The following is an 18724-nucleotide window of genomic DNA, read 5'->3' as shown; positions in this document are numbered from 1 at the left end:
CTTGTTTATATGCGTGAACTAACCATTGTCGGCCTATGATACCTACGACCTTGTGTTGTGCTCATACCACACCAACCCTTCACCCCTCACGACCGTTTCGAGGCATTCCCAAAGACGCAGCTATTGCAACCCATAGTCTCTCCTTAGATTTCCCTCTATCCTTCAAATCGTATAAGCCCCTATTCAAATTGTAAACTTCAACCACCTAGACCCTTATAATAACAACCGCATGTTGTATCAAATTAAGGTAGTTATCAAGTCTTCGCCCACCAGGAGAGGTTAGACATCAACTTATGAAGGTACCACAAATGTTATAGATCAACTACTTCTATTAAAATGGTACTTAGGGCCTCCATGTTATTCAATATCAAAGTTGGGGATTTCGCTAAAGGTATTCAAGATTTAATATTATGTATAAAAGTAATTAACACTTGACCTATATACGTATGCACAATATAGTTATTTTAGTAAAAAATGTTCAATTGATCATACTTTGTTGGATCCCCACACTAATATACATCGATCGAAGATATTCTGGGCAAAACTAGGGGTTTTTTTGGGTAGAAATACCATTCACTGGTTACATTTTTGCCCTAGTTTATTTGAAAATTAATCATTGTTTTGGAGTTGAAACTCTATGAAGATGGTTATTTGAATACAAGAGTTGAAAAGTGGCTATTTTGAAATTTTACCTGATTTTTTAAAACTAAAACACGACCAAAAACATATACGTTTTCCTATCGAATATTGAAATAATATTAAGAAATTATGAAAATTAATAATGTAAGCACACTCACTTGCTTTTGGAGATGGATGTTCTCCTCATGAAGGATTTTGTGCTGCATAAGATATGAATACCGAAGTTCATTACTAAAAATAGTGAGTATTTTCTTTTAGATTACAGAATATTTTCTCTTTTCTAAACCATTAACATGTTTGCCTTGATCTATTTATTTAATTAGCTATATGCTTCGATTTTTCTTGAATGGAAAACGTCAACAGCTATATAAATAAGCATCATCGAATACAAACATTCAAGAAAAACAAAGCCATCCTTTCAATAAAAATTTAGTATAAATTTTTTGGGTGTAATTTTCAATTAAAAAACTGTTTTTTTCCTTCTTCTAAATATATATCCCTCATAGAGGAGGAGTCTCACCCTTCTCTTAAGCCAGTTGATATGTTCGGAAACGATACGCCTCTGTTACATGAAAGTAAATAAACTAAAATTAGATTTAGCTCATCAACAGCTTAATTATCAAGTATAGATTTGGGGTGTGTGTTCGGTATGGAGGAAAATATTTTACTGGAAAATGTGTTGTTGGAAAATAAGTGAATTTCTACTTATTTTTTCATGTTCGGTTGGGTCGTGGAAAATAAATGAATTTCTTACTTATTTTCTCATGCTCAGTTGATTGGTAGAAAATATTTTTGGAAACAAACCAAAACCCCACCACCCCATAAAAAAATCCACCCCCAAACTTCATCTTCACCCACCTCTACCCCACAACAATGCTCTATCCAACCCAAATTTTCTATTTCATACGAAGTATATTTTATTTTACTTTTATGAGCATGAATTTTTTTTTCTTATTCACCCCACACTAAATTTAACCACGCAATTTTTTTATTTTTATAAATTTTTTATACAGGTAAAATTAAATATGAAGTAGAAAATTAGGGAGGGCGTAAGGGGTGCGGGCGCGGGGAGGGGGGAGGTGGGTGGCTGTGGAAAATCAAAAATGAAAATTTTTCAAAACTTTAAAAAAAAAAATTATTTTTTTTGGAGGGGTGGCGGGGTGTTGGGGCGGAATGGGGTTGGGGTTTTTAAAAAATAAAAAACTTTTCAAATTTTTTTTTAAAAAAGAAAATTAATTTTTTGGAGGGGGTGGTGGCGGGTGGTGTAAGAAACAAAACAAAAACTTTTTAAAAGTTTTTTTAAAGAAAAAAATAATATTTTTTGGAGGGGGATGGGTGGTGTAGAAGACCAAGGGGAGGTGCGTGGGGTTGTGGGAGTTGTTGGGGTTTGGTGGATGGGGGTGGGTTGGTTGGTGAAATGTCATTTGTGGACTTGTTTTCTCTACTTTGATTAGGGAAGTTATTTTTTTCATTTCGAAGGAACTTGTTTTCCTAAAGGATATGTATTCCAAAAAATTTGACCAAACAAACATGAGAAGTTGGAAAACATTTTCCGACCGAACACACCCTTGGTGGAAATCAATTTAAATTACAACTTATATACTACTCCCTTTGTCCAAAAAAGATTGACACTTTTCGCTTTTCGAGAGTCAAATTTTTTAATTTTGACCGTGTGATTTAACATAGAATCTTTTATTTTTTCGAAATAAAATTTACATATTTGAAAACTATGTAAAAAGTACTATAAGTCACCATAATTAATAATTTAAAATATTTAAAGACATATGAAAAAAATTACGGTCAAACAACAACTCGTTTGACTCTCGAAAAGCGAAAAGTGTCAATCTTGTTGGGACGGAGGGAGTATAAGTTTCTGATTCTCTTTTATATATATTAACCTTCTTTGAGCGAATGCGTACAGCACCAATTCTCAGCTGACGCTCCAGCTGCTTCAATTCTTTCATGCCAAGAGTTGATAAATCTTCTCCAGCCAAATGCCTGCCCAAAATATATACAAAATTGGATTAAGATATACAGTTATACATGGTAATCCTATAGAATGCATATAATACTTTACATTGAATTTAATTATTATAATGAGCTGTATTTTATTGGGAAAGTTACGAATATGTACAGGTCAGTTAAATAGTTTACCATGGCCGAAATATTTTGCATGTTGTGAATTGGTATGTATATTATACGCATGGTATGTGTATATTACAGGTATAGTATATGTATATTACATATATAGTATATGTATATCTTAGTATAACTACACGCAACCTATACATGCATGTTGTACATATTTTGTAAACTGGATCACCCAAAGATATTGAGCTATAAATTTTTCTATATTATTTGGGAGCACCACAAAAGAAAACAACTACTACTATAAAGGATTGCAAAGTAAAAAAGAAGAGTAAGGGTCAAAAACACACCCCAAGTATTATCCTTTTTTGAGTTTCCTATCTGAACTATCAGGTGTAAGAATTTCCTACCTAAACTATCACCAATTAGTTTGCAAAACACACCTCAACTATCAGTTGCTCACTTTTCCTACCTGAACTATCGGCAAGTAATTTGCAAAACACAATTCTGTTCAGGTAGGAAAAGTGAGCAACTGATAGTTGAGGTATGTTTTGCAAACTAATCGGTGATAATTTTGATAGGAAATTCTCACACCTGATAGTTCAGATAGGAAACTCAAAAAAAGGTGATACTTGGGGTGTGTTTTTGACCCTTATCTCTAAAAAGAATGACAATATATACATAAGCAGTATGAAAAGGAGCAATATATATGATTCGTATTGAAAGTAACGTATTCAATTGAATCAACATAACATACCCTAATTAGATCCGCCTCGTAACTCCACCACACAAGATTTTAAAAGGTAAGTATAATACAAAAATTAAGTAGAGATAATTACACACTTTTCTCTGGCTTCAAGTTCATCTATTGTTCTCGTCATGTCATCAATCTGTGTCCTCCAAACCTAATCCACGAGAAGAATACTCCTCAGAATTATAGTGACACGCCACAGAGTTGTTAGAAAAAAAAAATTAGACAAGTAATAAAAGTTACTCTAATTACTGTTTAATTAGCTTGATTACTAGTGTCTTTTTCATTGGCGCTTACAAAAAGTTTAGAAGAAAATTGATTACCTCCATTGCTCTAAGGCCTTGGTCATCGTTAGTTGTGGACAATCCCACTTCGTTCTTGTACCTTAAAATTGTCCTATCGATGCTGCATCCATTAATTAATAAAAGAAATAATAATCTCGTTACGTCAACAAAAGTGAATCCAGGATCTAAAGTTAGGGGAGTAATGAGTATGATCTTTATATACATTTTTTTGTACTATTTGTATATAGAATTCAAGCCGTGAATAATAAGTTCGATTGAATTAATTTGTAGAGCTCCGCCTGAATTCCTCTCTATTAGATAGAAAAGGGTGATTAAAACTAAGCTAGCGTTTGGACATAGATTTAGTTAAATTTTGGAAAAAGAAAGTCTTGAAGATGAGATGAAAAATGATTTTTGAAAGTTGAAATTGTGTTTAGACATGTATTTTACCTGAAAAGAAGTTGAAGTCTTGTGAGTAGAAGACTTCAAATACTTGAAAAACTAGTCTAAACCACTTTTTGAAACTTGAAAGATCCATCTTAAGAAATTGTCCAAAAACCGGTCACCATTTATAACCAACAACAACATACCCAGTGTAATTCTACAAGTGGGTCTGAAAAAGATGGTGTGTATGCACTATGCAGTCTTACCCCTACCTTGTGAAGGTAGAGAGGTTGTTCCACTACTAAAAAACTGGCAAAATGGAAGGCCAAAACCAACAGACTGCGTCGGTTTTTCAGTGAAAACCGACGGAAAATCGACGCAAACGATCTATTGTTTTATGTTACATCGCTTTTCGAAACCGACAGACTGATGTAGCAACTTGGAATCGAACACGGGTATGTTTCTTGGCATTAAAGGGCTCTACCACTAGACCACTCATGTTCTTTGTTCGAATACTTACATTGATTTGATTTATACTGTTTTTTTGCTCTAAAAACCGACGGACTCCGTCAGTTTTTTTATAACAAAATAAAATAAAAAACTGACTGAGTCTGTTGGTTTATTTTAGAAAATAATATAAAAAATAATTATATTTTTCTCTCATTTTTGCCCAAAAAATAACCGACGCAGTCCGTCGATTTTCTTAAAAAAGAAAGATTTAAAAAAATTATCGAAAAATCTTCCTCTTGGTTTTCCGTCGGTTTTTGCTAGTTCTTTTAGTAGTGTTCCCGGTAGACCCTCGGCTCAAGTGAAGCGTATCAACATCAAGTATGGGAAAAGCTTTTTATAACCAAACAATATTTTCAAAATATTTTTGCAAAAAAACTTATAGCCAAACGGGAGCTTACTTACTCGTGACTAGCAAATTGGTAATATTTTCCAGAGGGAGAGAAAAGGAGAAGGGCAACTTCAGCATCACAGAGAATTGAGAGTTCAAAGGCTTTTTTAAGTAAGCCACTTCTTCTCTTGGAGAAAGTGACTTGCCGGTTTGTTTGATTCTCTATTCTTTTCAATTCTACTTTCCCTCTCCCCATTCTTGAAATGGTGATAATTTCTTTACCTTGTCGTAAGAAGAGACTGAAAACTGCACCTTAATACATACGCATGTAAGTATGTAATTATTCTAGGCATGACCCTCGGAATCAATTTCGTGACCTCATCCTGCCCAATCTTGACGTAATCCCTTAATCATGTACTCAACTTTTATTAAACAAACCATGGTTTAATTTGACGTTATCTCATCGATCGATCTTTATGTTTTTCTAAATTAAAATTTTTAAAATTATTTTCAGTAAAATTACTAGCTAGGTGACTACTTTTAGAATTCGAGTTCACCATGATAAGGGTATTTGACATTGAAAAGTAATACTACACTTAATTAATACTCTAGGAGAGATTATTATTTAAGGGACAACGATCTATTCACAATGTTTTATTGGTACTAGCTACAATGCCTCCACTATTATATTGGATAATCAACAAATGGTTTAAATTTCGTATTTAGTGATCTCAAATATTTTCGTGCATGCACTTTAATTTGACATGTAAAAAATGTTAGAGAGTTATTTACGGTGTCCGGCCATCTTAATTTCCTCTTGTTAACAAGATTCATGGTGGATATATATTTGATATCGAATTCACCAAGCTTTTTAAATTTTTGAATCATCAAAGAAGACAAAACCTATGAATTGTTTCTTTTGTTTTTCCTTTTCAGGGTTATTGAAAGGTGTATGTCGTGCAAAATTCTTTGCTCACCTGTTTCACAAGGGTACTTTTTTATATTGAAAAGATGATGCATAAACACACTTTTTGTAATGCATAAAAGATGATGTTCTATAATGTCTCGAGTGTGATAATTATTTTGAAACGGTGAAACAATATATTTTAAACAATAACTTTTAACTTTCACTTTGTATATGTAATTGGAATTTGTCATATAAAACCAGGGCAGACCCATGTATTAATTTTTGGTGCCCGAGCACCCATTAACCATGGCGGATATCTATGTAGACATTTAGAGTATATTGAAATTTTGGTATCAACTAATAAATAGCACTCAAGAAGTAACAAAAGATCTTAGTGCTCTGATTAAAAAGTGATGGGCTTTAGGCTAAGCCATGGAGCAGCCTAGTTCGAATCCATTTTTTTGCGCGGATTGCCCTTCTTTTGGGGTGGTCTTTAATTTTTGCCCTTCGCGTTGCAACCCTGAGCGTTCATGCAGAAATCATGAGGTTCTGGGTTCGAACCCCCGCTCAAGCATAAATTAAAAAAAAAAAAAATTGCAAGGCAAGGTTTGGGTCGCGTGTATGCCGGACCCGGCATACACTTGTTAAGGAATTACCAAAGTTATGCCGGACCCGGCATACTCATGCCTTATGGGCAGACTTGGCATAAGTATGCCGGGTCCGGCATAACTTTGGTAATTCCTTAACAAGTTTATGCCGGGTCCGGCATACTTATGGGCAAACTTTTAGTTAAGCCTTAACTAAAAGTCTTTTCCTAGTTATGCCTTATGGAACAGACTTTTAGTTAAGGCACAATTAAAAGTATGCCCCATAAGGCATAACTAAAAGTATGCCCTATAAGGCAGAACTTTTCCTTAAGGCATAACTAAAAATTTGCCTTATAAGACAAAGTCTATGTCTTAAGGAAAAGTTATGCCTTATGGGGCATACTTTTAGTTATGCCTTAACTAAAAGTCAGTCCCATAAGGCATAACTAGGAAAAGACTTTTAGTTAAGGCTTAACTAAAAGTTTGCCCATTAAAAGTTTGCCCATAAGTATGCCGGACCCGGCATACTTATGCCAAGTTTGCCCATAAGGCATAAGTATGCCGGGTCCGGCATAACTTTGGTAATTCCTTAACAAGTGTATGCCGGTGAGGGCATAGCGAAATTTAAACTCTGCCTTGCAATTTTTTTTTAAATGTTTGACTGAGTTGGGGTTCGAACCTGGAACCCATGGATTTTAGCCGAAGGGCGAAATTTAAGGATTTCAAATATGAGGGGCAAAATTTAAAGACCACCCCAAAAGAAGGGCAATTCTGCGAATTTTCCGTTCGAATCCTACTCAAAGCAATACATTTTTTGTTGATTTTAAAGTGAGCACCCAGGCCCATTGAATCCTAGGTTAAAACATGATGTTTTTGGCCTGATTATTTGCGGAGATTAGCACTTGACTTGCCCTGATGCTTAATACAATGTCCTTTCGTCCCTTTAATACTTTTCTTTTTATAGCTCACTCCGAGGAACTAAAGGGGCTTACATTAGAACCGTGTTGTGCTCTAAATATGGTATAATATTTGTATGCTCATAAAAAGAATTTCATTAAAAACAAAAGTATAAAGTTAGTAATTTTGTATCATATTTTTCAAAATAGACCAAAAGAAAATGCGTAGCACTCTAATGGAGGAAGAAACATTCAAAATAACAACACCTTGAGGAAGAGGCGGATTTAGGACTTTTAATTTATAGGTTTTTTATGATAATTTTTTTATTTATTGAATTTTGTATATCTTATTTGCTATAGAGTTTAGCTAAAATTGTTGAGTGTTATCCAACCCATAATTACTACTGTTATTTTACACTTACCATGAAAAATCGACACGTAAGAGTTTTAGGTTATTGAGTAGCTCCTACAAACCATCAACACGTGTTATGTGGAAGTGAGTGATAGTTTATGATAAAGTTTGATGTCCCAATTTAGGGGTATCCAACAGCCATCTCCAACATTATCTTAAAAGAGGTTTCATGAAACCATATAATGGCTTCTTTGAATTATGGTGGGTAGTTTTTGGAAGAAGAACAATGAAGGGTTGTTTGGTAGCTCGTTTCGAGGTGACTTATGCAAGTATTAAATATTGCATAAGTAATATTGTCATGTTTGGTAGTTGGTAATTAGGAGGTAAGTTATTCATGTACAAAATAAATATAGTATTTGATTTACAATTTAGAAACCCGCATAACTAATACATGTATAAGTTATGAGGGAATTTGTGAAGTATTATTTTATGCAGGATAGAAGATGCATGGAATAACTAATACATGAATAACCAGACACTGCATAACTCAACCCTGTATAAAATAATATATAGATTCTCACATAACTAATCCCTATATTACTAAGTCTGCATAACTCTAGTTTAATCAGCTGCCAAACGATCGACCCCATAGTCTTTTGGTTAATTTTGCTTTGGGCAAATATTAAAAAATAGCCTACCGATTGTACTTTGTCGGATCATCTTGTAACTTGTAGGACCATTTTCATGCGGTAATTAATAAGTCCATGATGTTAACCAACCACTAGATACATGCTTAATATGTTAAAGCACCATAATGAGTATGATTACTAGCTAAAATTACTGGTTTGTCACTACCGCATACATATATCCCAATCTGTGGGATAACATATTTTTTACATGTAAATTCTTCTTCCTCTTTTTCTTAATAATGCGACTTAAACGACTAAAAAAGGAAATCAAGGAGATTCAATACAGAAAGGAACGAATCATTGTTAACTAGACTAAGAGTTAGCAAGTTAGTATGGTTGAGTTAAAATGATAAGTATGATTAAGTGAGTTAGTTAGTTAGTTGAGCATGGTATATATACTAGAGCTAAGTCACTGTAAAGTTAAAAAGTTGACTGAAGATATTTTGATCCAAATGTAAAAATTCTCTCTCTATAACTACCTTCCTTCTCCTCCAAGTTAACTTCCTATTTTCTTCTTCTTTTTAGATCAATCAAACCTCCATTAATGGAGCTTTCATGGTATCGGAAGCACAATCAATAACGAAGCTCGGTCCTTACAAGTAGAGTAGAAGAAAGCACAATACTAGCGGTGCACGTAGGATTCAATCAATACGGTTGAATTCAAACGGTGATATCGAAAGCTAGAGTTTGGAGCTTCAAAATACTCTCTAATGGCGGTTGACAACACTTCAATCAATGAAAATACACCAAACAATGCAAATATGACTGAAACTGGAGCTACGATTGCACATGGAAACAATGCAACTGCTTCAAATGCAAATACAACGAATTACGGTAATAATCGAATTATAGATCATAATCATCTTTTATATTTGCAACCAAATGATACTCCTAGTAGTACTCTAATCACATTACAACTAACTGGCTCTGAAAATTATGCCTTATGGAGTCGATCTATGAAGATTGGATTACTAGGTAAGAGTAAAATGGGATTTGTAGATGGAAGATATCCTAAGAGTATGTTTGCACCTGAATTGCATGATTTGTGGGAAAAATGTAATGCTGTAGTGTTATCATGGATAATGAGTGCTGTTAGGCCAGGATTGCTAAGTACTGTTGTGTATGCCTCTAGTGCACACAAGGTGTGGTGTGAATTGAAGGAAAGGTTTGACAAAATAAATGGATCACATGTGTTTCATCTGCACAAGGAAATCCACACACTTACTCAGGGTACTCGGTACATCGTAGCCGATTACTTTTCAAGGTTGAGTGATACGTGGACCGAAGTTGATGCTATCATACCTTGTCCACGGTTGTCCATGTCCGCAGTCAAGGCAATTCCATGAATACTTTGAGTTTCAAAGGTTATTAAGTTTCTTATGGGTCTAAATGGGTCATATACTTAGTCTAGGAGTCGGATTCGATGATGGATCCAACTCCTAGTGTGAACAAAGCCTATTCTCTAATTGTGGATCAGGAGAGTCAAAGGAGTCTAGCTAGTAGTAATAATTGTGGATACATGGCAGGAAGAATGGATAGTGCAGCTATGTACAACAACAAGGGTGTAGTAGACTGTACTCCTATGTATGCCAACAACAATGTAATGGAGAGTGTTGCTATGTACAACAACAGAAATTTCACAAACAATTTTTCCAATAAGGCATCAAGCAGTGGTGTGAACTCATTTAAACAAGGAAGAGATGTGCTAAGGTGTGAACATTATGGCTGTAAGGGTCACTCCAAGAGTGAATGCTATAAGATAGTAGATATCCTCCCAACTTCAAGTCAAAGAAGAAAAGTGGAAATGTTGCGGATCGGTGTATACTCTAACTATGCGGGGTCTAGTGAAGCGAGCAAGCAAGTAGTGGCAAGGCAACTCAAAGGGAATGCACCAAAGCAATGCATAATGAACAACGAGATCACCAAGCATGACCAAAGATCATTTTTCACTAAGCGATGCTCAGACGCAAATTCTCCATATGCTAGCCAAGGAAAAGAAGAAGGAACTAAAAGTGAAGGTTCTTCCAAGGCTGCTACAGCAGGTTGTGTTCTTATTACCTTACTAGCTAAGTATGTCAATAGAGAATGGATTGTGGATACTGGGGCAACACATCATATGACTCATCAGCCTGAAATGTTAACTAATATCATACTTAGCACAGAGACAGACAAGAATAAAGTTCACTTGCCAACAGGAGGTGTAGCCAATGTGTCTCACACTGGATGTGCAAATGTACTTAAGAATCAGAAGATATCTAATGTTTTGTATCTTCCTGATTTTAAGTTCAATCTGCTATCGTTGTCAAAACTCACAAAGGAACTACAATGTTTAGTAGCTTTCTTCCCCGACTTCGTATTTTCCAGATCTTTATAGTGGTCGGTGATGGGGATTGGTAAGGAGGATCATGGACTCTACATCATCAAGGAAGGAAGTCAACATCAAGCTCAAAAATCAACCATACCTAAGTGTGTAAACATAGTCATCCTACCTGGAGATAGTACTCTATGGCATAGAAGATTAGGCCATGCTCCTATAGATATAATAAAAGAGCATGAGTCACTTAGTAGTCTTCAAGTAGTTAATCATCCTCATTGTACAGTGTGCCCCCTAGCTAAGCATGCAAAATTACCTTTTCAGTTGAGTAAACATGAGTCTAAGTGTCCTTTTGAGCTTGTTCATTGTGACATTTGGGGACCTTTCAGAGTACCTACATATAATGGTAAGAAGTATTTTGTAACAGTGGTTGATGATTACTCTAGATACACTTGGATATTCTTGATTGCTTCTAAAGCTGAAACTATAGTAGTTATAAGGGACTTTCTTCTTCAAGCTCAAAATTTATTTTCTTCACCAAGAAAGTTTTAAGAACGATAATGGGAGTGAATTCTTTAGCACGATTTTTACGGCTATGATCACCAATCTTTCCATTCTTCATCGAGTACATGTGTATATACTCCTCGGCAAAATGGTATTGCGAGCGAAAACACGAACCATACTCCAAGTTGCCGGATCTCTCGTATTTCAAGTCAGCTCCATTGAAATTTTGGGGTGAATGTGTCTCGACGTAGCCTATCTCATAAATAGATCGCCTTCAACGTGATAAAGTTCAAATCTCCTTTGAAATGTTGTACCTACATCCTCCTAACTTGTCACATCTTAAAGTGTTTGGTTGCCTATGTTATCCTGCAAGTCCTACTCACTTGGACCCGCTTCTCTTCGAGAGTTGTACCCTCGAGTGTTTATGGGGTACTCCTCTACTCAAAGGATATGTTCGTATGATATTCATTCTAAAACATTTCTAGTCAACAGAAATATTATATTTCAAGAAACTGTTTTTCCCTTCAAGGACTTGTCTCCTTCTAATAATCCTGTATTTCCAGTATTAGATGTGCTTACTCCTTCATCAAGTCTTGAGTGTCTCAATCTATCTATTGATCAAGAAGCAGCTCAGTCACCACAAGTTGGTATACAACCTGGTGTTGGTGGTCCTAATATTGCTGTATGTCCTGAGGAAGTAGAATTACAGATGCATGGTGATACTACAAATAATACACCTGAGGTTCCAGTTGGTTCTCCTCAAGAGAGTCCTGCAGGTCACACTTCAGCTCCTCTTGATACTAGAAAATCAGCCAGACCAAGCAAGCAACCTACTTGGATGCAAGATTATATTGTTCATGCACCTAAGTCCAGGTGCAAACATCCTATGGCTCAACATGTCTCTTATGGGCATTTGCACCCTTCTTCGTACTTGCCTTGTCCGTATATACAAGTCTCTCGAGAACCATCATCCTTTAAAGAAGTCAGGCGGATCTTAGGTGGATTGAAGCAATGAAAGTGGAGATTGCTGCCTTAGAAGATAATTAGACATGGTCTTTGGTGGATTTACCTCCTGGTCATAAGGCCATTGGGTGTAGGTGGATTTACAAGGTCAAATACAAGTTTAACGGAGAAGTTGAAAGATTTAAAGCAAGGTTAGTTGCCAAGGGCTATAGTCAAAGAGAAGGCTTGGACTATGGTGAAACCTTCTCTCATGTGGCCAAGATGGTGACTGTTACAACCACTGTGGCAATTGCTGCTTCTAAACAGTGGTATATCTATCAAATGGATGTACACAATGCATTTCTAAATGGGGACTTGATTGAAGATGTGTATATGAGGGTTCCTGATGGGTTTGCAAAGCAGGGGGAGTCTTATAAGGTTTGCAAACTAAACAAGTCACTTTATGGATCGAAACAGCTCCTAGGCAATGGAACTTAAAACTTACCGAGGCCTTAGTCAACATGGGATTTCGGCAAAGCCATTATGATTACTCACTATTCACAAGGAGGAGTGGTGCTGATATTGTGATAGTACTGTTATACCCCATTTAAACCGGGTTGAATTAGAGTACAACATATTGGAGATTCCTATTTTTGCTTATTTTTTAGGAGTCGCCACCTAATTAATTTAACGGTGAATTAGGACACCTAGATGTTAACTAAGGCAAAGTTAAACTAAACCTCTGTTAATAGTCTGCTTAACCAATGTGATTCTAGGTAAGGGCTCTATATTATCCTAAAGGGAAGGGATTAGGCATCCTTTAGAATCCGTTAACTACGGTTATCCGGCCAAACTTAGGTTAATTAGTTAAAGTTAAAGACGCAAATATAATATTTAAAATTTAAGAAAATGACTGGTAAATATTGATAAGATTTTGAAGGAAAATGTAATAATATTGTTTAAAATAAGACTTAGAGAAAATAATAGTTCGCATAAAGATGTCTTTAAATACTATTTAAGATAAGATTTATGAAGATAGTTAAGACTTTAAATGAGAATATATAATAAGGCTATATAAAATGAAATTCGCGAAAATATAATAATTTGTATATAAACAGAAGAAAAATGCGAGTTTAAGCAATATTTTGATAACAACTCAAATGATGAGATATTAATTGATTTTTTGCAATTTAGGAGTATAAATAAAATACTAAAATAGCTAATGAGTTTTGTTTATCCCTTTTTATTAGCTATATTTTGAAATATGCATAATTGACTCAAAACTTGAAAAAGTTGTTCATAAGATATGCTTGAATTTATATTTGCATGTTAGTGACATTTTGAGGTGTGTATGACAATAAGGATAAAATATGATTCTCTTTACTTAACATATAAAGTTATACCATTTTTGGCAAATCAATTTATTCTAAAACAAATATTAGACAATTTTAGCATGAAAACAAGAGAGTAAAAATTTATGGAATTAATGTTAGTGTTTCTTAAACTATCTACTCATTACTAAAACTAAACTTACTAATTCATTAGGATCCATCTAAGTTAAGGGAATAAAATAAGAATGAGGTTAGTCATACAAAGCACATCAAATATACAACAATAAAAAAGGGGTAGAGGGGAAGAGAATTGAATGGATCTGGCCCATTGTCTAGGCCCAACTGCTGCAAGCTATTCATGCCGTTGGGCTTTGGCCCAATAAATTTTATATATTGCTGCTGCGGGCTGTTTCCGTTCATTGGGCTTTTGGCCCAGAATTTTGTTTTCCATTTTTTCTTTGATACGGACAGAACTGATGGGAGATTGACTCGAGAAGATTGCGTTGGGTTTTCAGCCCAACATCGAATGCGGAGGAAGAACGAGTCACTTGGACTCGCATGTGATGGTCATGCATAAAAAATGAAAAGAAAAGGATTAGTATATAAATAAATAAAAAAACTAAGGCCTAAATAAGAAACCAAGTATTAGTAGACAACACAATAAAAAAAAAAAAAAAAACACTTAATGTTCAAGCCCAAAATGAGAGCTAGCAGCTGAAGCTAACAGCATATGAAACAGATAAAATGGGCAGTGAGGCCCAAAATACCAAACAAAACAGTCCAATAAATATGCACAAGGTTGATAATGACAGTCATGAAAAGGGAGAATGAAGCAGGCCCAAAACACAGTAGAGCCATTCCATTTTCAGAATAAGCAATTTATGTATGTATTACGTATATTCGAGTATACTTCGCGTATACACATTCATAAGGATGTCTAGATGGTTAGTATTGGCAAGCTTTCGCCCTTGTCTTCCCGATGTTGCACAAGTTCCAAGGGATTTCATGAATCCCAAGCATGGCTAACACCGAGGAGCGTTCAAGCTTGATCCGTAATGACCAATCTAACCTCCTCATGAACGTATTAATTATGAACATACTTCAAATATACATTTATATACATACTTCAATTGAAATATACTTGCAACAGTCCACCAAATTTAAACAAACCAAACTGATAATAAACCATACACGGGACTTGCTAATGCATGTTTACTCACACGAAAATGCACCTGATAATAAACCATATACTCCTAACAAGGTCTGAAAGCTTCTACCTTACATACAAAGAAAAACAGATTTGCTTTAAACAGACAACAGGATGTCAAGGATTAGGTTCTGATGGCTAAATGAGGGACAACTTATCAAGAATACATGTAAAGTTTCAAACCAGTTTTCAACCAAAGATTTCGAATCAATTTTCACAAATATGCATGCGATGACAACTAAGCTCAAGAAGGGACTTCATTACCCAGATTCCATAAACACCTAGACAGACTTAACAAACGCACAACAAGGCCTCAATTCAGGACAACCATCTTCCTTAGACAAGCACCAAATTTAAACAACGGAATTATGTTTCATCAATTTATATCACGCATATACGTAGTTATAGCTGCAGATTACCCAGCTTCCAGGATGTTTAAGAATTATTGAAGCTTAAGAAAACACATAATCACCTCGACACAGCTTAGTCAGATTCTAGTTCAGGCTAACAAAGTGATTCTAGAAACATACAGGTTGTATACAAACACAAGCCTACGCCAATAATAGTCTATTCCCTTTTACTTGAACTATCATGGAGCTATCTCCATTTTCCTTTAGCAACATAAAACCCAACCTATATGAGTTATCAATCATGTGCATACTCAATATTAACCCTTAAACATGCAGCAACAGTCATTACTAGTGGATTAAAACACACATGGAAGCAAGCAAATTTGCAATGTCACAAACAAACAGGGGGCATTTGAACATGGACACAGGCAGACCAAATATCAGACCCTCTAGAACATGTAAGGAAGCATGCTTGAACCTTTTCTTATTCTGGCATGACTACTTAAGACTGAGCAAAGCATGATTTCAGTGTAATATGACAATATCACAATTTCAGGTTCAAACAAATAATGCATAGAGACATGTACTCAACTGATCCACATAATGCTCTTAAATGACATTAGTGAATACAGACAGGTTTATACATAACAGAGAATGATCATTTCATTATGCCACTATCATTTTAATGAGTCTCAACATCTCTAAAGGATTCAATCAGCGATTAATCTGGGTTTGACATAGCAATTGACAGGCATAACAAAATTTAAACCCTATTAGCAGGATGGGTAGGCTTCTGGATCATACCTGAACATAGAACTCAATTGATATCATAGCAGTGAACCGACAAGCCCAGATTTTAGAGGACACACAAGGATTATCATCACTCTTCTAAACAGTATATGGAATCAAACAGAATAGGCATTATAATGGTCCTTAATAGATCCTAATCAGATGAGATAGAGACTAACTAATCATAAAAAACAACTAATGCACATAAACACGATTAACAGATCACCTAATCTGAACCTACACATGACTAATCCGATGACATGCTAACCAACAAATATAAACTTCAAGCACCAGGTGAATCTAAACTCATATAAGACTAACATACTCACAGAATTAAACTAAGCAGGACTGAAGATGCTTAATTCAACCAGAATAACTATAAACGAAACTAAAATACAACTGAGCAAACAAATCACATAAACAGTTTAAAGCACCCAAACAATTACTAAAATAACTTAAAAGAAGGAAATTTACCTTCTTCGGGTGCAGCGAAGTGGGTACGGGACCTTCGATCTACACTCGAATACTACAATCTCCGAGTTTGCACGCACTCAGATTCAAAATAGTAACAGAGCAAAAAGAGAATAAAAATGTGTAGTATTTTGGATCAATATCAAGAAAACGTGAGACTAACGAAAGATTAATATTTTCAGGGGGGATTTAGGCGGCTCACCAGACCTTTTCAAATGAATTGATAAGCGATTATTTATAGGAAAACATCTACGGTTTTTCATTCGATTTTAAGAAAAGAGAAGGGAAGTGCGGTGGGTGAAAAGGAGAGAGGAGCGGGGAAGAGCGGCGGTGGTGGGGCGCGGCGGTGAGTGGAGGAGATGATGATGAAGAAGAGAAGGGAGCGGAAGAGAGAGAGAAGGGATGGGGGTGTGCGGCGTGAAGGAAAAATGAAAGGAACCCTAGTGGTTCCTTTTGTTCAAATAGAATTGGGTCGGGTACAAATTAATTGGGCTGGACTGATTTAATATGTGGGTTGCGGATTTGTCGGCTGGGTATTAAAATGTGGGTTGGTCCGAAAATGATATTGTTGATCTGGGGTTTTGATTAGGGTCTGATGAATTAAAAACGCGGACTGAGTGAAAGGAGTAATTGGTTTCTAAATTTAAATAAAAGACCCATTTTAAATAATTATATACTAAGTGTGCTAAAATATCCACTAATATGAAAAGTATGTATTTATTAGTACTCCGATGAAAATAGAATGACGCCGTAATGATCGTGCGATAATATATATTTAAAATTCAATAGTAAGTAAATACTATTATTAAAATACGCGAAGACAAAGGTGATGTGCGTGCATAAGCTGGTAAAATGCTAAAATGATTATAATGCGGGTTATAAGAATACCGGTAATAAAATAACAATAATAATAATAATGATGATAATAATAATACTGGTAAAAACGGCAATAATGATAATAGTAATATTAGTGACAGTAATAAAATAACAATAGTGACTGCAACAGGATAATGAACGCCAGTATTAATAAAAGCTAATAATTATAGTAAAAATATAAATAATTGTTGCTTAAATTACCAAAAATAGTAGAAATGTAAATAAATATTTAGGGAAGACGGGACAAAATCGGGTGTCAACAACTTGTCCCTCTTTGCCCGGTAATGATGAAAGAATTTTCGGGCAAAGACGTTGACTCAGTAGCCTATTTTGTCCCGGCTAAAGGATTTTGGAGGACTAAGGGTAAGAGATGTGAAAGGATTACGAAGATTACGACCGAACTCCGGTCTCCGAGTTGCCTACATATCTCGGGCTGCACGAGAATCAGGCCGCGTGTAGTTCTGGGATAACTACGACACCTAAGACAGACGAATCCCGATTGGTGCGAATTTTCGCAAAATATTGTCCCAGTGTCGAATTATGGAGACACTGGGTATTAGGGTAGAGACTTGGAAAATCTGAAAATTGGATATGCTGGAATGCAGGCGGAATAGCTGGAGATGAGTGTTCGAGGTAGATCTTCGACCCTTGTCGGGAAGTCTGATTTCCTTCCCAACATATTGCCCCAGTTCGCTGCCGAAGAAATAGTTCCACGTTGCGCTAAAGCTCCTGCGAAACTTTAAACTAGATAAAAATAGTCAGTAAAATAAATATCGAAAATAAAGCGATGTAAAATAACTCCGCAAACAGAGCTGCAATGATTAAAATGATAGCCTTGCTGAGGCTGATGCAAACGAGGTTATGGGCCGAATGATTTATGAAAATGATGCCTTTTGGCGATGATTAATGGAAATGGGCCCTAAACCAGATGACTTATGAAAATGAGGCTTGCTAGGCCTGCATAATGCGGTTTTCCTTTAAACCCAATGATTGATGAAAAATGAGGTTTTCAAACCGGCATGACTCATGGTGTAAAGCATTTATGCAGCGAATTTTTTAAAGCATTTGTGCGGTGCATGTGCATGTGCAGTGCATTTAAAAGCGTTTATGCGGAGCAAATGGAAGCATTTGTGCAGTGCGTGTGCAATGTGCATGTGCAGGGCATTTAAAAGCATTTGTGCGGAGCAATGAAAGCGTTTGTGCGGTGTGGGTGCAATGTGCATGTGCAGTGCATGCGGAGCAGATGAAAGCATTGGTGCAGTGCGTGTGCATGTGCAGTGCATTTAAAGCGTTTAATGCGGAGCAAATGGAAGCATTTGTGCAGTGCGTGTGCATGTGCAGTGCATTTATGCGGAGCAGATGAAAACATTTGGGCGGAGCAAATTGAAAGCTTTGGTGCGATGCATGTGCAGTGTATTTGAAAGCTGTCACGCCCCAAAACCCACCCTAGACGTGACCGGCATCCGACGTCACGAACAACATCGGAAGAACCTAAACAACACAATAATGATACTTGAACCCGCCA

At 35.8% G+C, this 18724-nt stretch overlaps 1 protein-coding gene across 1 annotated transcript; it reads right to left on the bottom strand.

Annotated features, from left to right (window-relative positions):
• Positions 1 to 1088: 1088 nt before the first annotated feature.
• LOC132058231 (MADS-box transcription factor 6-like) lies at positions 1089 to 5254 on the bottom strand. Its single transcript, XM_059450781.1, has 5 exons — positions 5059 to 5254; positions 3802 to 3883; positions 3571 to 3632; positions 2538 to 2637; positions 1089 to 1201 (listed from the first exon to the last, which is right to left on the bottom strand). Exons 1-5 carry the CDS (start codon positions 5238 to 5240, stop codon positions 1100 to 1102), a joined length of 528 nt encoding a protein of 175 aa, XP_059306764.1. The 5' UTR covers positions 5241 to 5254; the 3' UTR covers positions 1089 to 1099.
• Between the last annotated feature and the right edge of the window lie 13470 nt (positions 5255 to 18724).

Source organism: Lycium ferocissimum, chromosome 5 (assembly GCF_029784015.1).
Source record: "Lycium ferocissimum isolate CSIRO_LF1 chromosome 5, AGI_CSIRO_Lferr_CH_V1, whole genome shotgun sequence".
Classification (NCBI taxonomy): domain Eukaryota; kingdom Viridiplantae; phylum Streptophyta; class Magnoliopsida; order Solanales; family Solanaceae; genus Lycium; species Lycium ferocissimum.
This window is presented reverse-complemented; position numbering and strand designations above follow the sequence as displayed.